This window comes from Ilyonectria robusta, assembly GCF_021365365.1.
Source record: "Ilyonectria robusta strain PMI_751 chromosome Unknown BGZ61scaffold_1, whole genome shotgun sequence".
Lineage (NCBI taxonomy): Eukaryota > Fungi > Ascomycota > Sordariomycetes > Hypocreales > Nectriaceae > Ilyonectria > Ilyonectria robusta.
Genome location: NW_025764435.1, coordinates 3,860,234 through 3,881,822, shown reverse-complemented (window position 1 = coordinate 3,881,822; position 21,589 = coordinate 3,860,234). Strand labels below are relative to the sequence as shown.

The 21,589-nt window shown below is 54.3% G+C and overlaps 8 protein-coding genes across 8 annotated transcripts; 3 read left to right on the top strand and 5 right to left on the bottom strand.

Annotated features, from left to right (window-relative positions):
- Positions 1-546: 546 nt before the first annotated feature.
- Positions 547-1,037, top strand: BGZ61DRAFT_439412 (uncharacterized protein; the record flags this gene model as incomplete). The annotated part of the gene is made up of 1 exon (XM_046244358.1): positions 547-1,037. A coding segment is annotated over exon 1 (442 nt), but the record flags the coding sequence as incomplete, so codon positions are not given.
- A 1,220-nt stretch (positions 1,038-2,257) lies between these two features.
- Positions 2,258-4,874, bottom strand: BGZ61DRAFT_408755 (pH transcription factor). Its single transcript, XM_046243198.1, has 3 exons — positions 4,420-4,874; positions 4,070-4,355; positions 2,258-4,000 (listed from the first exon to the last, which is right to left on the bottom strand). The coding sequence occupies exons 1-3, from the start codon at positions 4,642-4,644 to the stop codon at positions 2,673-2,675; spliced, it is 1,839 nt and encodes a 612-aa protein (XP_046112794.1). The 5' UTR covers positions 4,645-4,874; the 3' UTR covers positions 2,258-2,672.
- A 392-nt stretch (positions 4,875-5,266) lies between these two features.
- BGZ61DRAFT_439410 (uncharacterized protein) lies at positions 5,267-6,021 on the bottom strand. The gene has a single exon (XM_046244357.1). The coding sequence runs from the start codon at positions 5,879-5,881 to the stop codon at positions 5,549-5,551; it is 333 nt and encodes a 110-aa protein (XP_046112793.1). The 5' UTR covers positions 5,882-6,021; the 3' UTR covers positions 5,267-5,548.
- Positions 6,022-9,119: 3,098 nt separating this feature from the next.
- Positions 9,120-10,166, bottom strand: BGZ61DRAFT_471376 (putative Sin3 binding protein-domain-containing protein; the record flags this gene model as incomplete). Its single annotated transcript, XM_046248204.1, has 1 exon — positions 9,120-10,166. One exon carries the CDS (start codon positions 10,164-10,166, stop codon positions 9,120-9,122), a length of 1,047 nt encoding a protein of 348 aa, XP_046112792.1.
- Positions 10,167-14,202: 4,036 nt separating this feature from the next.
- Positions 14,203-16,459, bottom strand: BGZ61DRAFT_337165 (DNA topoisomerase; the record flags this gene model as incomplete). The annotated part of the gene is made up of 6 exons (XM_046239031.1): positions 14,203-14,241; positions 14,299-15,614; positions 15,661-15,830; positions 15,893-16,071; positions 16,122-16,319; positions 16,379-16,459. 6 exons carry the CDS (start codon positions 16,457-16,459, stop codon positions 14,203-14,205), a joined length of 1,983 nt encoding a protein of 660 aa, XP_046112791.1.
- Positions 16,460-17,091: 632 nt separating this feature from the next.
- On the top strand, positions 17,092-18,333 carry BGZ61DRAFT_526034 (uncharacterized protein; the record flags this gene model as incomplete). Its single annotated transcript, XM_046252881.1, has 4 exons — positions 17,092-17,451; positions 17,504-17,568; positions 17,618-17,844; positions 17,906-18,333. 4 exons carry the CDS (start codon positions 17,092-17,094, stop codon positions 18,331-18,333), a joined length of 1,080 nt encoding a protein of 359 aa, XP_046112790.1.
- A 187-nt stretch (positions 18,334-18,520) lies between these two features.
- BGZ61DRAFT_526033 (HAD-like domain-containing protein) lies at positions 18,521-19,591 on the bottom strand (the record flags this gene model as incomplete). The annotated part of the gene is made up of 4 exons (XM_046252880.1): positions 18,521-19,278; positions 19,329-19,397; positions 19,445-19,466; positions 19,523-19,591. 4 exons carry the CDS (start codon positions 19,589-19,591, stop codon positions 18,521-18,523), a joined length of 918 nt encoding a protein of 305 aa, XP_046112789.1.
- Positions 19,592-20,945: 1,354 nt separating this feature from the next.
- BGZ61DRAFT_526032 (uncharacterized protein) lies at positions 20,946-21,371 on the top strand (the record flags this gene model as incomplete). The annotated part of the gene is made up of 1 exon (XM_046252879.1): positions 20,946-21,371. The coding sequence occupies one exon, from the start codon at positions 20,946-20,948 to the stop codon at positions 21,369-21,371; it is 426 nt and encodes a 141-aa protein (XP_046112788.1).
- Positions 21,372-21,589: the final 218 nt, after the last annotated feature.

The following is a 21,589-nucleotide window of genomic DNA, read 5'->3' as shown; positions in this document are numbered from 1 at the left end:
GAACGATGTAACTCTTTGCAGCTCATTACCCCACACGGCATCTCACGACGCCGTGTGGGACCATCGAAACCGGAATTCCACTAATTCTCAAGCCAACGGATCTGGACCGAAAGCATAATACCTTAAATTTAGCGATTAACGAACTCTTTTGGGTCGAGAACGTAGAGCGCAGGAACAAGACGCTAAATACACGCCTAGCCAGTAACGTTAGAAGGCATACCGTATAGCTATGTGAACACAATTCCAAGCGAAAGATGCATTCAGCAACACATGTGGTTTAACAAACCGCATCCCAGCTAGGTTACCAATGAAAGCAATGCAGCTTAGGCTACCATTGTGGTTGACAAAGCAGACCAGAACTTTGCCTCCGAACAATTCCTTTCACGTATTAACCAAGAACAAGACAAGCGTACGACAAAGCTCGAGAACAGGCGACGTCCAAACAACGGAACTTAGCTAGGTTGCATGATGCTGCCATATCTGAGAACGACCCAGAAGTGCTTAAAAGCAACATGCCTTCTCTGCCTGAAGTTTGAAGTCCTCAATTAAAAAGGTAACACCAAAACCATGCCACTGTACACTATTCGACTGAGCCTAAAAGAGTGGAGGGATGATCGCCTTTATTCTTCTGATTTCGCCTGGAAGGAGCCAACGGAGAACGAGGAGGGGGACAATGTCGACAGAATCTCCAGCTTACCGGACGAGATGCTGCTTCAATTACTTCCACATCTGTACTCAATGGCGGATGTTGTTAATCTTGTCAAGGTGTCAAAGAGATTTTCTAGATCTCTAAGCGGGGAGGTCTACAGAGAGAGCTGGCGCATCAACTGGCTTCCTCTCTTCGTCGGCGCGCAATTAGGTTCTATCAAGATGCTTGAGCGGTGCCTGGAAGTGAATGCACCAGTAGACCAAGAGTGGCATGATGGTTCCATTTGCTGGGATATGAAAATGTACCGATCCTGCCGCCCTATTCATGTGGCCATCCAAAACAGACAGGTCGAAGCTGTGAAGTGACTTCTTGACAAGAAAGCTGATCCGGGTTTGCCCGGTTACGATTCCGATCTACACCCGTCACCGCTCGAGGTAGCCATGTCTATAACCCTGAAGGAGAGTGCAGTTGGCTTACAAGATTCGGAAAAGAGAACGAGGATAGAGCTGGACAACGCCACGATTTTCCGAGCCCTGATCGCAGCGAAAGCGGACCCAAATGTCAAAGATACGAAGTGTGATTTTCTTTTGCGTCGAGCCTTGCTCGTTCGTTCCCCGAGGGACGTCAGCTATTTTGCACTACTTCTCAAGCACGGAGCGCATCCGAATTAGCTCTGTTCGTGTCCCTCTAGATGTGGTCACTATCCTTCCTCCCATTACAGAAGGTATCCGCGTTTACATCCTCCGACTGACAGGGACATCCAAAGCCTGGGTATGGAAAGGATCAATTCGGTTCTCCGGCGGTGGGACAGGCTTTGCCCATCCACTCGGGACCTTTTTGCGGATGCGAGGTTTAGGTTGTTAGAGCTTTCAGCATGAGTGTGAGTTAGACGACATCCAGATGTCTACCAGAAAGAGATCTGAGGTGAAACAATAGTAGGTAGAGAGACGGGACTGACTATGCCCTCAATATATTTCTCATCAAGTTGCACCATAGCTTCAGTTTGTCCACTCAACATGGAATCGCCTCTGGTATCGAGTCTTTGTTATAAATTCTAAACATTGAACCCCCGAATTACCAATCCCAACCGTGTCAATATTGTCCTCCAAGTTGAATTAGAGTAGCTTATTGTAGAAATGATTGATCTAAGTTGATACCAGTCAATTCTAGAGATTTCCCTTGTCTAACACTGACTTTTCCAGATGATGGATAAAACTAAGCGTCTTAAAAGCTTCGGAGACATATGTCGAGAGGCTGTTATGCTAAGGCAATACATAGAAACGAGCTCTGGGTTCCTGGCTGGAATATTCGACGAATCGCTCCCACTTCACCAATGACAATACATATAACGATCGAGCAACGGGGGACCTTTGATCGAGCGTTCCGGGCAAACCGTTTTCAACAGTGTCCAAAACAGTATGTACAAATGCCGATCACTGTCGTCAGAGTTTCTTGAACCTACGTTATAGTTCATGCACGGGGTGCTGAGAATGGGGATCATCGGGTCTAGTCAACGTTAATCGCATTAGGCGATCTCCAGCCAGACGATCGATCAACACGTCTCACACACGATGAGGAATCACTTTTCACAGTCGTAGACAATTATAGTTTCAGTTCCAGTACGTCAATTGATTTTTACGCGCTAGCGAAATAGAAAGCCCAACCCTTAGCCAGCATCCTTCAACCCAAATCATCTTTCCCAGTCAATCATAACCCATCAGAACCTCGACATGCGAAACTCGCCACCGCCACGAGAATATGGTGATAACTAGAAAGAGGAAAATTTGGAATCCAAAAGAAATCATGCTTTGCATATCTCGTATCTTCAAAATACCCTTTGAAGCCGTACGGCTCATGAAAGAACAGACCTATCCACCCAGCAACCCAACACGACATATTTTTCAGCCAAAACTAGAGGACAGCGGGAAGCTATAGTTGCACACAGGCAAATCTTAGACCACTGCAGACAGAAGGAAAATCATACAAATACAGCCCGACTAGCAGCCAGTGATGAATGAGTTCCCTAAGAACCAGGCATGCGAAGAATAGGGTAGAGAGAAGAACCCTCTCGAGGAGCGTTGATGGGAGGAAGCTCAATTGAAGATCCCTTGGGGCTCTTGACGTCGATGTCCATGGCATCACTGTCGCTGGAAGGCCGGCGCTCTTGGCCTTCTTCCGCAAACTCCTTGCGATCAAGGCGGCCTCGAATGTACTCTCGCAGGGTCTCGATGACGCGCATGTTCTCAAGCCAGCGGTCGTACTGCTCCTCGCGCTCACGGGTAGCATCGCTGGTGTCCGACTCGGAAGAGGGGGAGCCGACCGAAAGAGCAGACTCGCTAGCCTTAGGCGTGGAGGCGCCGCTGGTATCCTCACGAGGTCGGGGAAGAGGGCCGCCACGTGCCCGCTGGAGCATACCACCAGAGTAACGTCGGCGCTCATTGCTCTCAAAGCTGGGTCCAAGAGTAGTCGTGGCAGAGTGGCCAAAGCCCTGGCTGACGGCGGGAAGGCTGGTAGGCAGGTTGGGATACATGACAGAGCCCGATGCCGTTGAACCATGACGGGACTGGGGAGACATGGCCGAGGACGAGGGACTTGGGGAGTGGCCAGAGGTGTATGACATGGAGCTTGATGGCGGGGTGACTGCAGGAGTTCCGGTGGAGGAGATGGCTGTCATGGGTGAGGCCATGCTAGCCGCAGATACGGAGTGGTAGTTCTCGGCCGTCACTGGCATTCCACCAGGGGAGCGATGGGCAGTGGGGGGTGAGGGTGTGCTGCGGTATCCGTTGAAGTTGTTCTCCCCGCTGTGGATGTGGACACCGGCAGTGGCATGGCTGGCGTTCTCATATATGGTGTCCTGCATTTGGCCGAGCAGGTTGTCAATGTGGACGAGATCCTTCTGGGTCCGGGCGTTGGGCATAGGCAGGTAGTACTGCTGAGCCAAGGGGTTCTGGCTGGGGGCAGGGCCGCCGTGCATCACAGCATGGCCGGCCGGCTGAGGCATGTACTGCTGCTCAGCGGCCATGGGCCCGTTGGGGATGGAGAGGGTACCGTGGAGGGGCATCAGGGAGCGGCCAATCTGCTGATAAGATGAGGGGTCAATCTGGCGGCGCTTGGCGTTGGCGAAGAAGTCATCAACCATGTCAAAGGTGCGCTTGCGATCGTAGCCTGCAGGGGCGGTGTTGTAGCCGAGGTGCTCGGTGCGGGCATTGTTCATGGGCGGCTGGTTGAAGTAGAGACCATAGTTGGTGGAGGGCTGAGGGGCATAATAGCCACTAGGAGGTCCAGGCTGGTGGGTGAAGGCGGCAGCGTTAGTTCGCATCTGGCCATTGTGATCATAATAGCTAGAAGGGCCTGGAGGCGGGTTAGCCTCGAGAAAGGAAAGCCGAACAAATCAAGTAAGAAAATAGAGCTAGAACATACCCTTGGGAGGCTGAGGCCTATAATTGAGTCCGCCCTGGGGGTCCTGAGACGGGCGGACCAAGACCGAGTCATCGGCATGGGTCTTGACGTGTTTCTTCAAGTCCTGAGGACGCTTGAAGGACTTGCCGCAGAACTCACACTTGTGAGGCTTCAGGGGCACGTGGACACGGATGTGAGAGGTGATGTGGTCTCGCTTGACCGTGGTGGTACGGCACGAGTTCCACTGGCAAGTCAAGTTGAGGTTGTTTGTGCTCTTGCGGCCAACATGGCGCTCACAGATGTGCTCCTGAATAAGGAGTCAGTGTCGTTGCCCAATAGTTGCCACTTTGTGAGGCTGGTGGTTGACTTACATAGAGCAGCTCTGGGGAGCCAAACTTTTGGTTGCAGGCATTCCAGCGGCAGACGAGGTTCTCATCGGAAGAATTGGAGGGGGTAGCGCTGCTCTGGGAGGTGTTGGAAGCAGCACTCGGGGCCGGAGTTGTCGACTTGGAGTCGCTGGCCGACGTTGATGGCGTCGTCGACTGCTGTGGCTGCTGCGACGCCTGCTGCTGCTGTTCCGTGACCGGGGCAGACATGGTGACGGTGCGGAGTATCTGTTTGGCCGAGGGGCCGTTGAATGACACAGGCTCAAGCGCAAGCGTGGAGGGGCTGATGGCTTGAGACAGGTGCCGGGTTGTCCTTGAGGAGGTGGGTTCAGCGAAACTGAGGCGAAACGGGCGACGATAAAGAACCACCGTTGAATCGCGTCTTGACAGAGTTTGCAGACGGGCAGAAGAACGAGATAGATGTTCGGGAGGAAGAAACGCCTGTCCTGAAGTCTCCGGGGGCGAGAGCTCCCTTTACATTTACGCAAAAGTCTGGGCAAGAGGGCAAGAGCGAGCGGAAAGTCTTGGCGGTCTTGGCGGTCTTGGCGATGATTACAAAGTACATGGGACGAGAGAGTACATGGCTGGACGCGAATTGCGCTGTGTGGAAGCAGGTACCGCCTGGCGCCGGTACGCCAAGACTGTGGGCGGAGAGAACGGTGCCAAGACCGCCAAGGCTTGGCATTCTGGGCACTGCCCCTCATCGCGCGGCTTCGATTGGCCTCGCTCACCTCGGGGCCTCACAAAGGCTGGCCACGGCTGCGTCAAGCGTTTTATTCGGCCACCCAACGTCACCTGAGCCATTCCCCTTCCCCATCCCCATCCCATCGTCCCGAATTCCCCTCCCTCCCTCCCTGTCGCCCACTGTGCGCGCTATATTCTATACTTGCCAGTCAGAACGAAATACGCCGACTCCGCGTTGCAACCAGGGTTTGCGTCACGGCCGGGGGCCACTCGCCAACTCGCGCAGCCGTGGCCTTTGCATGATGATGGCGACGCCCTGAGACGGATGCCCTGGTGAGTTCTAGGAGGCCTGAAGAGCCCTGGGAGGCAACATATCCCGGGAGGTGGGGCGAGCCTGCCGGCCGTCAACTTTATTAGTGGGCGGTGGTTTTCACAACTCCCCGGAACACGACAAGCCGCCTTGTCCAACTTGTCCTTGTCCACCTTGTCGCGAAATGCGCTCCCTTTGGTGCCCGGCGCAAACCAGGGCAGCACGAAAGGACAGCATACCGATACCGACGTCCGTGGTGTGAGCACGGTTCAAGTTCCGGGCCAAGAATACCACCGCAGAGGGCCGAGTCGGCTGGTTCGCCAGGCGCGAGACTTGCAGGAAACCGTGGCAAGACGGGCATATGATAACACAACCTGGGCCACAGCGGCGAATCTGGCGAATCTGGTGACTCGCCCCAAAAGTGAACAGCCAAGCCAGGCGACGCGCAACCATACGATGATCCGAGCAGGTCAAACAATATCCGCGACCCTTCTTACGTACGTATTAGGCTCGGAGCCAAGGCGAGCGGCCACACGACTCAAGCATTCTTGGCTCTCGAGCCAAATGACGGATTTAATCAAGCTTTCCGCCCGCCTCCTGCTCCCCCCGTGTTGTTCCCTCGCCCTTCTGCCACCAATCCTGGTGCCCAGCAATCCGCCAAGCTTATGCCCAGCCTACGCCCAGTCTACGCCCATTCGACGCCGAGCCCACCTGCCCAGCTTGGAGCCCACGCCCTTTTGCGCTGAGGTATCTTGGCGTGTCTTGGCATCCCTTGGCGTATCTGGGCTGTCTCTTCCTTTGCACAGCTTCTCTTGGCAAAACTTGGCCCCCAGCCTGCCAAGCCCTTGGCGCCCCCTAGCCAAGAAATACCCACCACATCGCATTCTTGTAGTCACTACAGGCCGGACACGGAGCACCCAGTTACGTACAGTTAGTTCCCTGCGCTAACCTGATTCGGAAGACAGCTCCCACGTTTGTGAACCCAATATTGCGTCAATTGCCCACAGCGTTCGGGTGCCTCCTCCGAACTGGGCTGCAGCATACCCGCAAACTCGGTGCATCTTTCTGCGCCGCCAGCGGGATCAGCGCTGCGTAATGTCTCATCGTCAGCTCCAATTGAAAAACAAAAAGAGCCATTTCGCTGCGCATCTGTCGTAAACTGACGGCTATATGTGCCGTGCCACGGACTCTGGGAGCCCCGCCGATCCGAGAGACTCCATATTTCCCTGCGGCATCTGTCCAAGTCCGCCTGGACTCAACTTGCCTCCGAAGGGCCCGAGCAAGAGAAACGACAGCGCTGATGGCGTTTTCCCTTCCCACCGGTGTTCCAGGTGCGCGCCAGCCAGTCTAACAAAGGTGAAAGTGGCGGCCACGAGGGGGATGCGATGCGACCGATGAAGCAACACTAAATTACAGTATCAGACGTCGCAACCACGATCACGACTCGTTCAACTTTAAACTCCATAAGCTTACAGTAGATCCATCAACGTCTCTATCCCTATTTCTAGCTCTATCGGCCAATTTGCCAAGCGCTCGCATCCTCACCACTCCTCAGCTCCTCCTCATCCTCATGGCGTCCTCCCACAGCCAAGCGTTTGCCAAGCGCGGGCCAAGAAACCCCCAAAAAATCTCCAAGAAGCCCCAAGACTTCCTCATCAGCACGTTGACCCCTGTGCCAAGGCCTTGGTATTATCGGCGATGCGGCGGTGCAAACTAGTGTGGCATGCAGCTTGGCACTTATCACCGTTCAGTTTTCACCCGCCATCGTGCCCAATCTCATTCCCGGTGGCAAGAGTTAAGAACTTGGTGGGCTATTAGGGGCGCTTGTCGCTCAAGCTTTGTAGCCAAGACTTTGCGTATTTCATCGTCAGCTCATGTTGGCGCTGACGGCGTCCCAAGGGGGTCCTTCCGATGTGTCGCCATCCAAGGCGATCAGTTGGGCTTGTGATCAAACGGTATGCTGACACAGTAGAGTCTGAGAATCCCCCCCCCCCCCCACAGGGTTATGCAGAAGCGGGATCGATCGTGTCATCTTGCTTGGCCTCCGTAATCAGACCGCGCGGTATTTACCATATCCGATCATAGTCATGCCAACTGTAGGGTTAGCGAGACCTCTTACTCAACCCGACTCAGGCCATGGCGATGTTCAGCAAACGTCCCCACTGAAGGGTGCGCATGCTTTATTTTTATCAATCCAACACATCGGCATGCGCCATTTTAGGCAGTGATCGATTGATATCACAGCAGACTCAAGTCACTATGACTGAGAATGACGTGAAGGCGGAGCGCGTCAAATAGGCTTACTCACGTGACTATGATCGTCACCACCCACGCCATCATCATCGAAGCGGAGCTGCAGATGCAAAACACCTTTACATCACAAGTATCAGGTTCCATGGTATCCAACAGCAACACAAAAGCATCCAGTCCAAGTACTACATCTACCATTTCACTACGAGAAAATACGCACTGTTCAAGAAAAACTGCTGCGTTCAAGCGCAAGGTTCTCCCTCTTCCAAGCCCATTCCTTCGCTAGTCTGATCTGGTGGCGAAGTCTCAAAGCTGAGACAATAAGCAAACACCTCACCCACATGCACCATCCACATCACCATCCATATCACTGGTGCTCACCCTTCACTTGCAAGTTTTAAGACATAGTGTGGGAAAGAAAGATCAAGACTTCCATTTGCAGAGCTGGCAGGGCTTGTTAAAGAAACGGCCAGGAAGCTACCTAATCCCCCGATCACCCTCTTGATTTTACTCCTTTTTGACCGTCTTGGTGCCATCAGCACACAAAGACAAAATGAGGTGCGCCCATGGCGATAACCTTCAAGTTCCATCCCCTTTGTCATATCCACATGTTGTTATTGGGTCAATCCATTATGACCTTATTTCCCTTCCATCTCCTCCTCTATTTAACGATGATATTTGCCCCCCCCAAAAAGCCCCAAACTGGATTAAAACAAGGAGTCGAGAAGGTTTCAAAAAAAGCTCGATATGAGCCGTGACGGCTAGTGCCATAATAGTCATCCACAGATAATGTTGAAGTGGTGATTGTCGTTGCGGATGCTCAAAGCCAACTGAGTAATCGGGTATGTGCAAGAAAGAATGCCGCAAAAGAAGACGACCCAACCCAAGGAAACCAGCCCTCCCCATCAAGGGGTTGTTGAATCGCCAGGAGCAAGTGCTCTCAGCACAGGTCAGACCAATGGGACCAACAGAAATCAAATGTACTCCCGTTGAGTGACAACAAAAAGCAATGATAGACGGCCAGCTCACGGCTCGTCGTGTCCCATCATATAACGCGCCCAACCGGATTTGCAAGGTTTCGTTCCGGCCCATGTCGACAGCAGCGCGTGGGCTGTAAAGCGAACCCTCATGGAGGCCAACACCCTCGTTGTTTTTTTCCCACAATCGGAAGCTTATTTGTCCATGTCAAGACAGAATGCCAGCCAAATCCCAAAGACGCCAAGGATGAATAATAGTGTGTAAGTGGGGAAAGCGAGAAAGAAAGAAAGAAATGTGCAGAGAAAAGCCGTGTCATCGTGAGGATAGTGATATGATCTTGAGGACGCCGCCTCGATCATGATGGGCGACACGACCTCCTCGGGCCCAGCCAACCAGCCAACCCGAAGCCGAACCATTTCAGCAAAATTCCGGAGCCCCCAAACGCCGCGCATGCAAACAGGTATTATACAGAACCGAGACGAAGGAGAGCCTCTACGGCCTCTCGCTCCTGGGCGTCAGAGGTGCCCGCCAACGCCGAAAAGTCGATGTTTGTTGGCTGGGGCGGGCGAGCCATGCCGGAGCTGGCAGAGAACGATCGAAGCCCACCAGGGGCGTATACAGAAGAAGGAACAAAGCCGCGGTCCGTCTGGGCCGCAGCCATGTTAGGGTAGGATTCGGCTCGAAGGGCAGCAGCGCCCATGGTCGCCCAATCCTCGTCGTCAGTCACGTCCTCGGGGTCGTCATTCATAACAACGTCATCATCCGGTGCCTCGGAGCACGAGGCGGATGCGGAGCCGTCCATGGACATCTTGTCGGCCTCATTCTCCATCATGGAGATGTCGTGTTCGTCATGAGAAAAGTGAGTAGACCCAGCGCCGCTCGACGCAGCGGCTCGAAGGCGGTCCTGGCCTCTCATCTTATTGATGGGGATGCCAGTGCCGTATGGGGAAGGCGGCGTTCCCTGGCGGGGACGCGCCGGCTGTCCTCGCTGACGGGCATCCCATCGACCCCATCCAACCTTTTCAAATTCCACGTCTCGTTCCAAACCGCCTCCTTCTCCTCCTCGACCCTCCAACGCTCCGACAACCAGTCTCCGCGCCTTGGCGGGGGCAATGCCAGAGAACCCCGGTACCGAGGTGGTCAGGTATCCCATGATGTGTCTGATGGCCAGGGGTCCGTGGTTGAGCAGGATCTCCGGCAGGTGATATTTGGAGAGCAGGGAGCTGGTGATGGCGCCCGACGCCTCGACGAGGGCAGGCGAGACCGACCGGCCGTTATCGGCGGGTTCGTGAAGGTCGAGGTCCGAGTCGATAGGCTCGAGCCTGGCCTTCTGGAGCTGCGCCTTGAGGCCGTGAGGCGGAAGGGCGGGAGAGATGGAGTTGGGGGGAGTAGGGAGGGGTTGAGATCGTGTCACAGTCGCAGGGACACTCCGAGCCGCTACAACAGCTAAGTTGTCTCGGCTCAAGGAGGCCTGGGTGATATCGCGGGTAGCCGCTGCCATGGTAGCCATGATTACCGGTATTCGGTTTGGGTTCGCTTCCGAACGAGTCTGTAGGAGAGGGAAAGGCGACGGTCAGCAAAAGAGTCTGTCTGGGTATGATGATGGTAATGCGACGCGAACTTGGGAGGATAGGGGCAAGGAGAGTGCGTGGTGGTGGTGAATGGGAGGTTGACTCATGCGGCGCGGGCGCGGCGCAAGGGAATCAAGATACGTACCTAGTTCAGAAGCTGAGAGTACTGATCGCTGACAACAGTGAAGCTGGAGCGACGGAACGATAGTGGCAGGCCTGGCAGAGCGGTCGTGATGATCTGGACTGTGACAGATGACTCTAGATGTGAATGTGTGTTTCTTTGTGCGGTGTTGTTGTTGCTTGGAGAGGAGGAAAGGGAGGGACAGACCTGCGAAGGTCGGATACAAGTATAAAGCAGCCAGGGCAGGTGAGCATGAGTCTGTGAGTCTTGCGGTACGTATCTCGCGGTACGTACTGGATGCGCTCCGGGGGCAGGGAGCGAGTGAGAGCGAGAGAGCGATAGGCACAGCCCGGGGGGGGATGAAGGATAGGGGGGGCGTGTGAGAGTGAAGAAGTAGTGTGGGATATATTTTAGTACAAGACAACGCCTTTGGGTGCTAGTTGGACGCCCCCCTTCCCCAACGCATCCCCCCAGCGCATCCTTCCAGTGCAACAGCGTAGAGAGAGGTACCTACAATACGGTGCTGTAGGTACCTCTGCAGGTAAGCCTACCTACCCTAGGTACGGAGTAGCCACGGCCGGGTCTGGTCTCCGCTGACTCCAAACCGGGCCTGGCGTCCAAGTCCCCGTGTTTTCGCTGCTCCCGAGGGCGTTGGCATAGCGTGTACAGTGGCTTGCTGATAAGGTTGTAGGGAATGCGACACGCCTGGGGATGGAAGAGCTCAGCCCAGCGCGCACTCCGGACGTCAGCGCCCGAACCGTGTCTCTCATCAAAGCAGCCCCCCTCCCCGGCCACGCCCATGTCTTTGTTGTTCTGTTGATTTCTTCTTCCTGCTTCCAATTTTACAGAATTCTCCTTCATGGTCACTCTCTGCGTGCGTGCAAGTCAGTGCACGCCGCCAGCTGTCCGGATGCCCTTCCGCACGGGGCCGGTAGTCCAGGGAGATGGGACACAACATCGCTGGAGACAGTCTAGGGGAGCTATCCGGGTAAGCGAAACGAGATAATGGCAGTTTCATTCGGCGCAGAGTCCACCGCGAGGCTCGTCCGCTCATTATTTTATTTCCTCCTTTTGCAGAAAATTTACCCAGATCCACGGTTCGACCTTGCACCTGGTCCGGACTAGGATCGGGGCATTTCGGCTGTTCCCTCCATGCATCGTCGATTGTTGTTGTTGATGGTGGAGCGTGTTGGAGTGCGATGGAGTGCGATGGAGTGCGATGGAGAAAACATGGATGTGGACTTCAGACTGGAGACCGAAGGCGTTGGAGACAGTACAGACCCGAAAGACCCGCGACCGCCCACTCAACGTCGTCATTGTGCTTCTCTTCCCCATCCAAGTTGTCGCGGGCCTCAGAGCTCGTGTCGTCAGTCCGGCGCTTCGGGCTCCATACACACCTGACGTACAGCTCTTTGCCGGCCTCGTGTTAATGACGGCTGGCCCTCGTCGAAAGGGCTCAGTCCTAATCCCCATCTCCAGCTGTTAGTTGCCCCCCGTTCGCAAAAGTCTGGGGGATCTGTTAGCGCGCACACTTGCCATGGCCGCAAACCATTCGACGGCTCTCTCAGGACTCAGGAGGAGTCAGTCCAACGCCTCGCACCCATGAGCCCACGAGCGCTACTGGGCCCGAGAGATTGGGGCAATGTCCAGGGTTAGGCTTTCGCTGAGCGCCAGCGCCCCATCCCATCCATTCACCTAATGGTGCCCGCATTCCTTCATCCACGCCGGTCTGGCCGGCCCCGCGGCCCATGGTCTTGAATTTGATGCAAATATGTATGAATTGATGATTGGGTTGTGTGCATGTTTGTTGGGGCGGGAATCACACATCGGGGTAGGGCAGGAAGCAAGAAATCACACACTTGGATTCAGTCATCAGCGTCATCATCATGGCAACTGGGGCGAAATTCAGCACATCACGGTCCCGGAAACGTGGCCGTCGTCATGACATGCAGCTCATCCCCGTACCCAGCGCAGTGCATCGCAGCGCAGAGTGGGTTCGTCTCCCAGGAGCGGCCCCCTAATTCCTGGCAGATGGCAGATGGCAGACGGCAGGATCTAGCAACCGGGCCAATTTCCATCGTCCTTCTAGGCCTTCAGGGGGGGGCAGGGCTTGAAAGGAGTTCTGAGACATGACAACGAAGTCGGCAACAATCGCTCATTATGTGCATATGTATATACTCCATACACACTTCCACACACTCATCCGAATTGTAGAATAATCTAGAGCCAGAGCCTAGGCGCCTGCTTAACCTCAGCCACATCCAAAAAGGGGGGTGTGATGGTATCATTTCGGATGTCCTTGACTTGATGGGTACTCGTTTTGTTCCCGTGGCACCGTGTCGCCTCCATGTATCCGCACAGTCCTGTCACCACCCCAAGCCGTAGCCCATGTCGCCCCTGGAATTGTGTGTATCGTACCGAGTGCCTCATCGCGAATGTTGGCGTTGGCGTCAAGATAACAACCCTAATAGCGTTCCAAGCCATAGGGCTCGCTCCCTCACATTGCCCCATCCTCCGCGGTGACTCGCAATCTGGCTCCGACCTTAAATTGCTTCCGTCGCGGCCAGAACGACTCACGCGGAGTGGTTTCGCGTCCCCGTGACAGATGCCTCGCTCCATCTCAGATAGGTCCCACGCGCGGCCGAAATGGAACCCAACCAGGCCGGCTGTCTAGGTTTCCATCGCAGCACCCAGAACATGGTGAGGGATGGCCGGCCGGTTGTCTCAATGGCTGCCGTCATCACGTACCTGCTGAGCATCAGCCCGAGGTTCCAAACAGGCAAATTCGCGCAATGCCTCCCACCCACACCCACGGCTTCCCACGCTCCCACAGAATCGCCAGGCGTGCGTACCTGTCCCAGGCAGGCTGTCGCCCCCGGCAGGTAAACGTGCAACCATCACGTTCCCCGCGCCCCCCTTATGATTGGGCTCGTGATGCCGTAATATTTAGTGAAAACAAGTTGCCCTTTGTGGCCAGCATCGTTGCTCAACAGGGCTCTCAACTACAGACGGTGGAGGCACCCGACCTGCGAAACTTCCCCTCTCGGTGCCTCATCGAATCAAGGATTCTGGTTGCGAGTCTTGGGTGGCCCATCATCCATTGACACGACCCCACGTTGTACAACGCTGCATCGTGGGCTTTCCTCAAAACGCGACGGTTCTCCATACCATTAGGTTGCCGGCCCAGCCACAGAGAGGGGGACCATGGGGGCCACGGGGGCGCGCGCATTGATAGCAACTCGTCAACCCAGCCGCCACTGGTTCGCTGTGTCACTCAATCGCTCCCGTTGCCCCGCGGCTGCTGCGCCCAGGGTGACGATAATCGCATCTTGCGGGGGGTGGGTAGCCGGCGCTACCTTGGTGATCCCGGTCTATCCCGCTCCGGCTCGTCGTGCGGAGGAGGCGTGAGTCCATTGTCCCAACCGGGTGGTTGACGCACAGCGCCATTCTGCTTGTTGCCGAGTCCACTCAATTCGTCACATTCTCTTGGAGTCGACGCACAGCAACGACCCTTTTGGCCCAAGTCAACCCCGCCGCAAGTGCTCCCACTAAGGGGGGGTGTTGGATATATCCCGCCGCCATGTTTCTAGTCAAATCGTCACGATGCTCAATCACATCATTTGGATCGTACGTGTGCATTAGCCCATTGGTTGATAGGCCTGATAACAGTCGTGGATTTCGTAAAGTCGCTCGCTCCACAATCAGGCGGCGTGCAGGTACGGTTCTGCCGGATCTTCAACCCCCAGGTTCGGCGAGTAAAGTCCGATGATAGTATCGACAATGCCCAACTTGAGTTGTGTGTTGTGGCCATGACCAAGGGTCTACAAACCCTGGACAACCGAGCCTCGTATCCATCAACTCCCAGGTCGTGCAAAGACAAACTCACGGCATGCCTAATTCACACCAGTCAGTGATGCAGTACATTTTGTGCTCCTTAGATAGGAACTTACCGCTCGCAGAACATCCAGTTTCTCTTGCGTCTGCATGAACACATGGCGATACTGAGCAATGCTCTCTCGGAGCACCACTTCCTTGCTCGTACGACCTTCGCATATAGCCTTCATCTTCAATTCCATCTCCTTGCGCAGGAATGGCTTGCCGAGACTCGTCTCGAAGTTCATCCGGTCGAAGCCCAGAATGAGGGCCACCCCCAGTTGCGTCGGTACGAATACTTTCACGCCCCTCCGACTCCCAGCTGACGAAGCTCCCCCTCGCCCTCGGCTGCCTCTGCCGCCCCGTCCGCCCCGTCCTCGGCCTCCTCTTGCAGGCGGGGCGTCGCCCGGCTCCTCGTCGCCTGTTGATGCCTGACCTGATCGATCAATTGTTGCAACGTATTCCCTGTCTTGAATCTTCTGAATGTGCTCAGCCATGGTTGCGTCAGTGCCGATCCCATTGGCATCCATGAGTGCAATTAGGTCGGCCTCGGTGAGATAACCGGGGGGTGACGTCTTTCCTTCAGTCATCACAGCCTCGGTCGGTTCGAACCGTTCCCCCATGGTAAATTTTGGCAGCTCGACCGAGTTATTCCAAGTCTCGTAGATGAAAACGTCAAGATAATTCCTCTCCAACACAATCACCCCGTGGGCACTGAAGATTTCTTCTCCATATTCAAGATCGACATCGGTTGCCATGCCTTTGGCATCATCTGAACAACAGGCCAGGAAACGGCGAACAACGTACTCGTAGAGACGGCCCTCGTCAAATGTAAGCACACTTGGTGAAGCATGTGTGATTGGGTGGATGGGTGGATGGGCCTTGTCATCATGCCTGCCTTCCCTTGGTTGTTGGAAAGCCCCATTCACGAGGGCTTGCGAATATTGACCCCACCTTTGGTCGGTCGTCTGCTTCTGGACAAGAGCTCTGAGATTCATGCCCTTATCAAATCGGTCTGTTTCGGTTCTCGGATAGCTGATAAACCCCCTGTTGTAGAGTCCCTCGGCAATAGTCATAGCCTGCTGACCAGTCATACGCAGGAGACTCGTCGCAGCCTTTTGTAACTCGACTGTTGTGAGGGGCAAAGGCTTGAACTTCCGGGTTGGTTTCTCCTGGACCTTGGATACAGTGGCAGTCTTGGCAGAGAGACATCTCTCGTATAGAATAACTGTTGACATTCGATCGAAGAGATGATTACGCTGCCAATTAAAATTGATCTTCTTGCTGTCTCGGTTGTGCATCATCTTAATGCTCCAAAATGGTTCTGGCACGAAATTCTTCACGCGAAAGTATCGATCAACGACAAAACCGAGGGTTGGAAATTGACATGACCCTTTCCTGTTAGCAAATGCCTAGCAAGCGTGGATTAACGCACATACCATAACTCAGGGTCAGATTCTCCATCGGCCCGCCCAGGGGCCTCAGACTATTCGTGATAAATCGAGTGAAGGCATAGCCGATGCGAAGATCCAACTCGATCCTAGTAGAAACAGCGTCGACTTGTTTTTCATCCAAGTTTGCCAAACTTCTAGCCGCCGAGAGGACATGGCTGTGATTCGCTGTCAGTTGAGGTTGGCAAACATGAGAAGGCATGGTGCAGGGAGCACATACGCTCGTTCAATGTTGCTAAACCTAGCCCGCTTAACTTGGATGGTTGGGTTTCCTGCTTGTGCGGCTGTAACAATCTCTTGGCCGATGTGCTCACCTTCGCGATCACAATCGGTCCAGATGACTAAAAGTCGGGCATACCGAGCCTGGGATTCGAGGTTCTTGGCAATCTGTTTCTTATCCTATACACGGTCAGCATAAAGCAAGGTTGCGAGAGCTCTGTGGTACTCACGTCATGGACACTCGTCACTACCGGTGCCCTAAAGAGCGACTCCGGTGGCGGATGACTCCAATTCTTGTATTCCGGCGTAAATTCAACGTTGGTCAAGTGGCCCGTGACGCATGTCATGGTAACGGAGCAGTTTCCCCATTGTGAGCCAAAATCGAAATCGAATGAGTAATTCTTGATGTACTGGCTCCGCGTGTTGTGCTGGCCATATGGTCAGCATATGCGTGGAAGAGAGGACAATCCAGGTGGACGTGGCTCACCGTCTGATGAGAGCCACCGGAGAGATGGCCAGCAACGGCCTTGGAGATGGACGGCTTCTCGGCCACACACAAGACTCTCATTGTATGCGTATGTGTATCGAGGTTGTGATGGTGGGATCTGGTCACGAGAATGTGGCCTTAGGCGCAACTCATCAGAGCTGGGGCAGGAACAGCACAGTGAAGGAGCAGACGCGAAAAAGGCCTTCAACTACCATGAGCAACCGCGTATCAGCTTTATCATACCGCTTCCCAAGATTTCCCCCCAAGCGCCCATCCCAATGTCCCAATTAGCCGGCTCAGCTGTCTACGCCCTGGGGCCTTGACTGTCCTGGAGGGCGAAGTTGACTGTCGTGGATGTGAAAAGTCGGCACGCGTCGTGATCGAGATGCCAACGTGAATTTTAGTGAGGTGCCGTTGGCGGTAGTCCAGTGACGTTCAGGCGGGTCTCGGTACTGGACCACCAGCCACAGCGGCTCCATCCGCTAGCAGAGGGCCAACTCCCAGCGACAGGCCCCTAACCCCACAGCCTATGCCACAGCGTCTACTACGTAGTAGGCGGGGCTAAGAGCAAAGTGGCGCTTGTCATTCCCTTATTTCAGCAGATCGAATCTATGACGTTGCATCCGGCTTTTTGCAACATCAACCAACAGGCATTGCAAGCACCCCGAAACGGTCCGCAAAGCTCTCCATCCCTGTATCTGCAAGCTCTCGCCATGGCTCTCCCGCACCTCTCGTCCCTCGAGGACTGCGGTGATTTCTCAAAAACAGTCGAGGTCTTTCTACCCCAGCTCTATGCCCTACCGAGCCAGATCCTCGAAAACATCGACAGCCCAGCTGCCCTGACGCAACTCTACATTGATACAAACCCGCTCATCTCTGGATTTGCGGCTTCCCTGGCTTGGGGTTTCGTTTTTCTCGTCATCTCCGAGATCAACCGGAACTGGTCTCAGGTTGACCGTTTGTGGAGCCTGCTTCCTAACCTCTACATCATCCACGTTGCTGTTTGGGCTCGCCTTGCCGATATGCCACACGCTCGTGTGGATCTCATCGCCATATTTAGCACTGCTTGGAGTGTAAGATTGTCCACTGGATTTCGCTTTCGGTTTGCTGACAGCCTATTTGTAGTGCCGATTGACATACAACTATTGGCGAAAGGGTGGCTATAATGTCGGGTCAGAGGACTATAGGTGGTGAGTTAAGCCCCACGCCCCAACAGGGCGCATCGCTTATTTTCTGCAGGGCAATCGTCAAGAGTTACGTTCCTGGGTTCATCTTCTTCCTTTTCAACGTTACTTTCATCTCGTTTATCCAGAGTGTTCTACTCTTTGCCATCTCAGCTGTCCCAGCATACGCCATCCTACTCTCTGCCCAATTCGAGAGTGACGTCACAGCAGCCGATGTCTGTTATCTTGTCGTGGAGCTCGCCCTGGTTCTCAGCGAGTGGTTCAGCGATGGCCAGCAGTGGAGTAAGTACCTAGTTATATTGCGTGAGTGCCTTGGTCATGGCAAGCTAACTGAAGTAACTAGCCTACCAAACCGCCAAGCATCAGTACCTGAAGGATGCCAAATTACCCGATGGGTTCAATCAGGCTGACCTTGACCGCGGTTTCATAACCTCGGGAATGTGGGCGTACAGCAGACATCCCAACTTCTTCGCCGAGCAGATGATCTGGTTTGTTCTATACCAGTGGAGCTGCTTCGCTACGAACAACCTTTACAGCTGGACCTTTGCTGGGTCGGGCTTCTTGATCATGCTTTTCCAGGGCTCGACATGGCTAACGGAGTTGATCACTGCTGGAAAGTACTCTGAGTATTCCGCGTACCAGAAACAGGTTGCTATGTTTCTTCCGACTTCGATTTGCGGATACCAAACACCGGTTCAGCAGCCAAGGGTCATCAAGACTAGCGAGCTTGACAAGCGTCAGCAACAGGAGGAATCGAAGAAACAGAAGTAGAGTCGCTCCAGCTAGGCGATTGTGTTGTATTTCTCCGTCATCATAGTGGCGTCAGGGGCAAATAAACGTGTGTTGGGGTAGACTGGAGGAAGGAACGGCGCTTGGGATCCAGAATGATGGTTGGATGATTGTACCAGTGCATTTCAAGTATCCGCAGAGTCTAGAAGTCTATAGAGTCTAATCTATCTCAAGCGCCTAGAAGGTCGCTAAGTTTATCAGCATAATGCGAGGGAATGGCGATAGGGTCCTCCTTCTCCCAGTCTGCCTTTTGGTTCACGCCAGTCGCAACATGCAGAGTCCCGCCCAGCTTTCCCTCGACACCGAACTTAATGTCAGTGTTGAGTCGGTCACCAATCATGCAGGTACGAGCCCTATCCAACTGGAACTTGCCCTCGACAGCATCCATCATAGCCTGGCTGGGCTTGCCCAACGCCAAGGGCTGTTGGCCCGAGGCATACACCAGAGGGACATGGACCGACCCGGCACCAAGGAAGAAGTCGTGGTGCATGGGCAAGGTAGAGTCGACGTTGGTGGCGAGGAAGATGGCTCCACGTTTCAGGTAATGCATACCAACGGCGAGCTTGAGGTAGTTGATGTGGAAGTCGAGGCCACACAGGACGACACCGACGTCGTCATCCAACATGGAGCCGTCAGCGATAGCCTTGAAGTCTTCCGGAGAGATGTCCCGTCGGTAGGTAGGGTCCGTGCCACCGATGTACGGAATACCCTCGGATTCGAGTTCCTCCTCAATTCCAGCCTCACCGATGATGTAGACCTTGTTCTTGTCCTCCGGGAGCTTGAGGATGCGGGCGATGTAGATGGCGGCCGAGTAGCTAGAGCCGAAGATGTCGTCGACCTCGCTAGGAATTCCCAGCTTGGTGAGCTTCTTGAGGTACTCGGAGCGAGACTTGGTTGAATTGTTGGTCACGAAGACGGTCCTCTTTCCTTGTGGGTTTGTGAGTGTTGGTCCGGTGACGGCGTTGGGTTCACTCAACCTTTTGATCTCAGGAGGCTGATGACTTCGGGCACACCCTCGAAGATGTGATCGCCCGACCAGAGGACACCTGCATCTTTGAGCTTCGTTCTTCTCTTATAGACTCTGCGAACATACCATCGCAGTCGAAGAGAAACGTCTATCGATGATGTCAGCATTGAGGACTATTGACTGCTGACGACTAAAATGACTCACATCGAACTTGTCAATGAACTCGGTGATTGCGGCAGAGTCGCCAGTGAGGTATTTTGGTGTGATGGCCATCTTGCGATAGTCGGTTTGAGGAATCGCTTGTGTCTGAATTATGGGAAGGGGTGAAGATAAGTGATGAAAGTCAACTGTTGTCCTCTATCGGAGGAGGTTGTGACGCTTAGTCAGTGGGGCCAAGCGCTTACAATGTAGGAACTGACTCGAATCAATCAGCTATTTCGGGATGTTATACACACGTCAGCTTGGAGACATACCACGTAGTAAAGCCTAAACAAACAAGAAGAAAAAATCACACCAACCTTGTTGAGTAGCCATAATAAGATTATCATCGTCACAGGGGCGGGTTAGTATAGGGTAGGCCGCTTATTCTACCTACCAAGGTAGTTGTCGTTCGCCCCTATCACGCTATGCAGGCTATCCCCACTGACATTAAATCCTGTAGACTCAATCGATAACGTCAACAGATGAACGGTCGGCCGGAAGGAGTCTCTGTCATCGTTCTCACATGTGAGTACATGTTCATAATCCGAGTTGTCTGCCCGAAAGGGTGTTACAAATTTCCCGAGCCCGGGACATTCACCCGAACAGGTTTCACCAGGGTGTTCGGTCTTCAGCGAAGGCACACTAGAAGCCGTTTAACGGCGCAGCCGCCATTGGCTCGCGGTCGGGAGCCGGCATGGCAGCCCACAGGCGACAGATAGCAAGCCTCAGTTGTCATATGCAAATTCTCACGGGTTCGCGACGTATCACCAAATCACGCCCGGGGACGAGGATGACCCCCCGTTCGCCCGCACCCTCCCCGAGCTCAGGACGGCAGATGGGCGCTCACCGAGTCAGCAGCGAAGCACACACCGCCCGACGATGCCCATGGCTGCCCGTGTCGGAGTGGGGGGTTGAGGTGTCAAGTTGTCGGAGGTGGAGTCTTTGGACCCTGAACTTGCGAAGCTAAGGCCAGGGCTGGAAGGGGAGGCGACCGAAGCTGCCGCTAAGCGGGAGACCCTGATTACTTGACGGCTTTGAACAGCGAGCGCGAGCTCATTATAAATTCCGCCAAAGTCCTCTCGCATCTCGTGCGCCGGCAGCTCCGTTTTGATACCGGCACAATCCTAGTTGGCCTTCCTTCCGCCGACGTGGCTTGACAGGTTGTACACACTGGGCACGCGACACTTCACCGTAGCCGGAGGCTCTGCTGCACTTGGCCGAACTGCTTTCCCATCTTTTCGTCACGCCAAATAAAATTCTCACTTCTCGCTTCTCACTTCTCACTTCTCCCTCTGCACTCTGCATTCTTCCCTCTTACCTATTCACCTTGCACACCCCCCAACAACCGTGGCAGCAATCACACTCTCGACATAGCCGTTCGCACCAGCTTATCTCTCCCACTTCCTCCCACTTCCTCCCACTCAAGATGGATACTCCCGCCCCCAACCAAGTCCACTCAGAGGTTGTGTCGTCAAGCTCCAGCACCACCAGCTTCTTCTCCAATACTGCCGGTACCAAGTCCTCCGCTCCAGAGATGACACCCTCGTCTACCCCGAGCCTGAAGTCCGAGGATGACACCTGCGACACCTGCAAGATTGGCACCCGCCCCCTGTCTCCCCTTCAGCGAGAATTTCCCAAGCCAGCCCAAGACGTCGATGTCAAGGCCATGCTGGAGCGAGAGCCAGGCCGCTGGTCCATCCAGGGCCAGATTGCTGCCAACCAGCAGCGACACAAACCCACACTCAACGAGGAGGAGTTGAAAGAGAGACGAGCGCGGGACTTCGAAGCCGCAAAGAAAGACCTCCTCGCTTTCCAAAGCAACAATCAGCCACCCAACCACGGATCCTGGTAGATGTAGACCCTTGGTCTCTTCAGCTCCCTAACCGAACTACGGTTTGGGTTCGCACATACTGAATTAAGTTGGCGCATTGAAAACTTGGAGGTTATACCCTTGGTTGTACGGATAATGAATCTACGATTGAACGAGGCGCGTTGATGGACGGTGGCTGGAGTGGGAAATTGAAGAAAGGCCTGACACTAGAAGTAGATGAAAGCGGAGAAACAGGTTGA

Bases quoted from the DNA above. Each gene is read 5' to 3' on its own strand.
- BGZ61DRAFT_408755 (XM_046243198.1), bottom strand. From the start codon at position 4,644: ATGTCTGCCCCGGTCACGGAACAGCAGCAGCAGGCGTCGCAGCAGCCA. The intron at 4,356-4,419 runs GTAAGTCAACCA...CTCCTTATTCAG, and splicing joins GCTCCCCAGAGCTGCTCTAT to GAGCACATCTGTGAGCGCCA. The intron at 4,001-4,069 runs GTATGTTCTAGC...ACCCGCCTCCAG, and splicing joins TAGGCCTCAGCCTCCCAAGG to GCCCTTCTAGCTATTATGAT.
- BGZ61DRAFT_439410 (XM_046244357.1), bottom strand. From the start codon at position 5,881: ATGGTTGCGCGTCGCCTGGCTTGGCTGTTCACTTTTGGGGCGAGTCAC.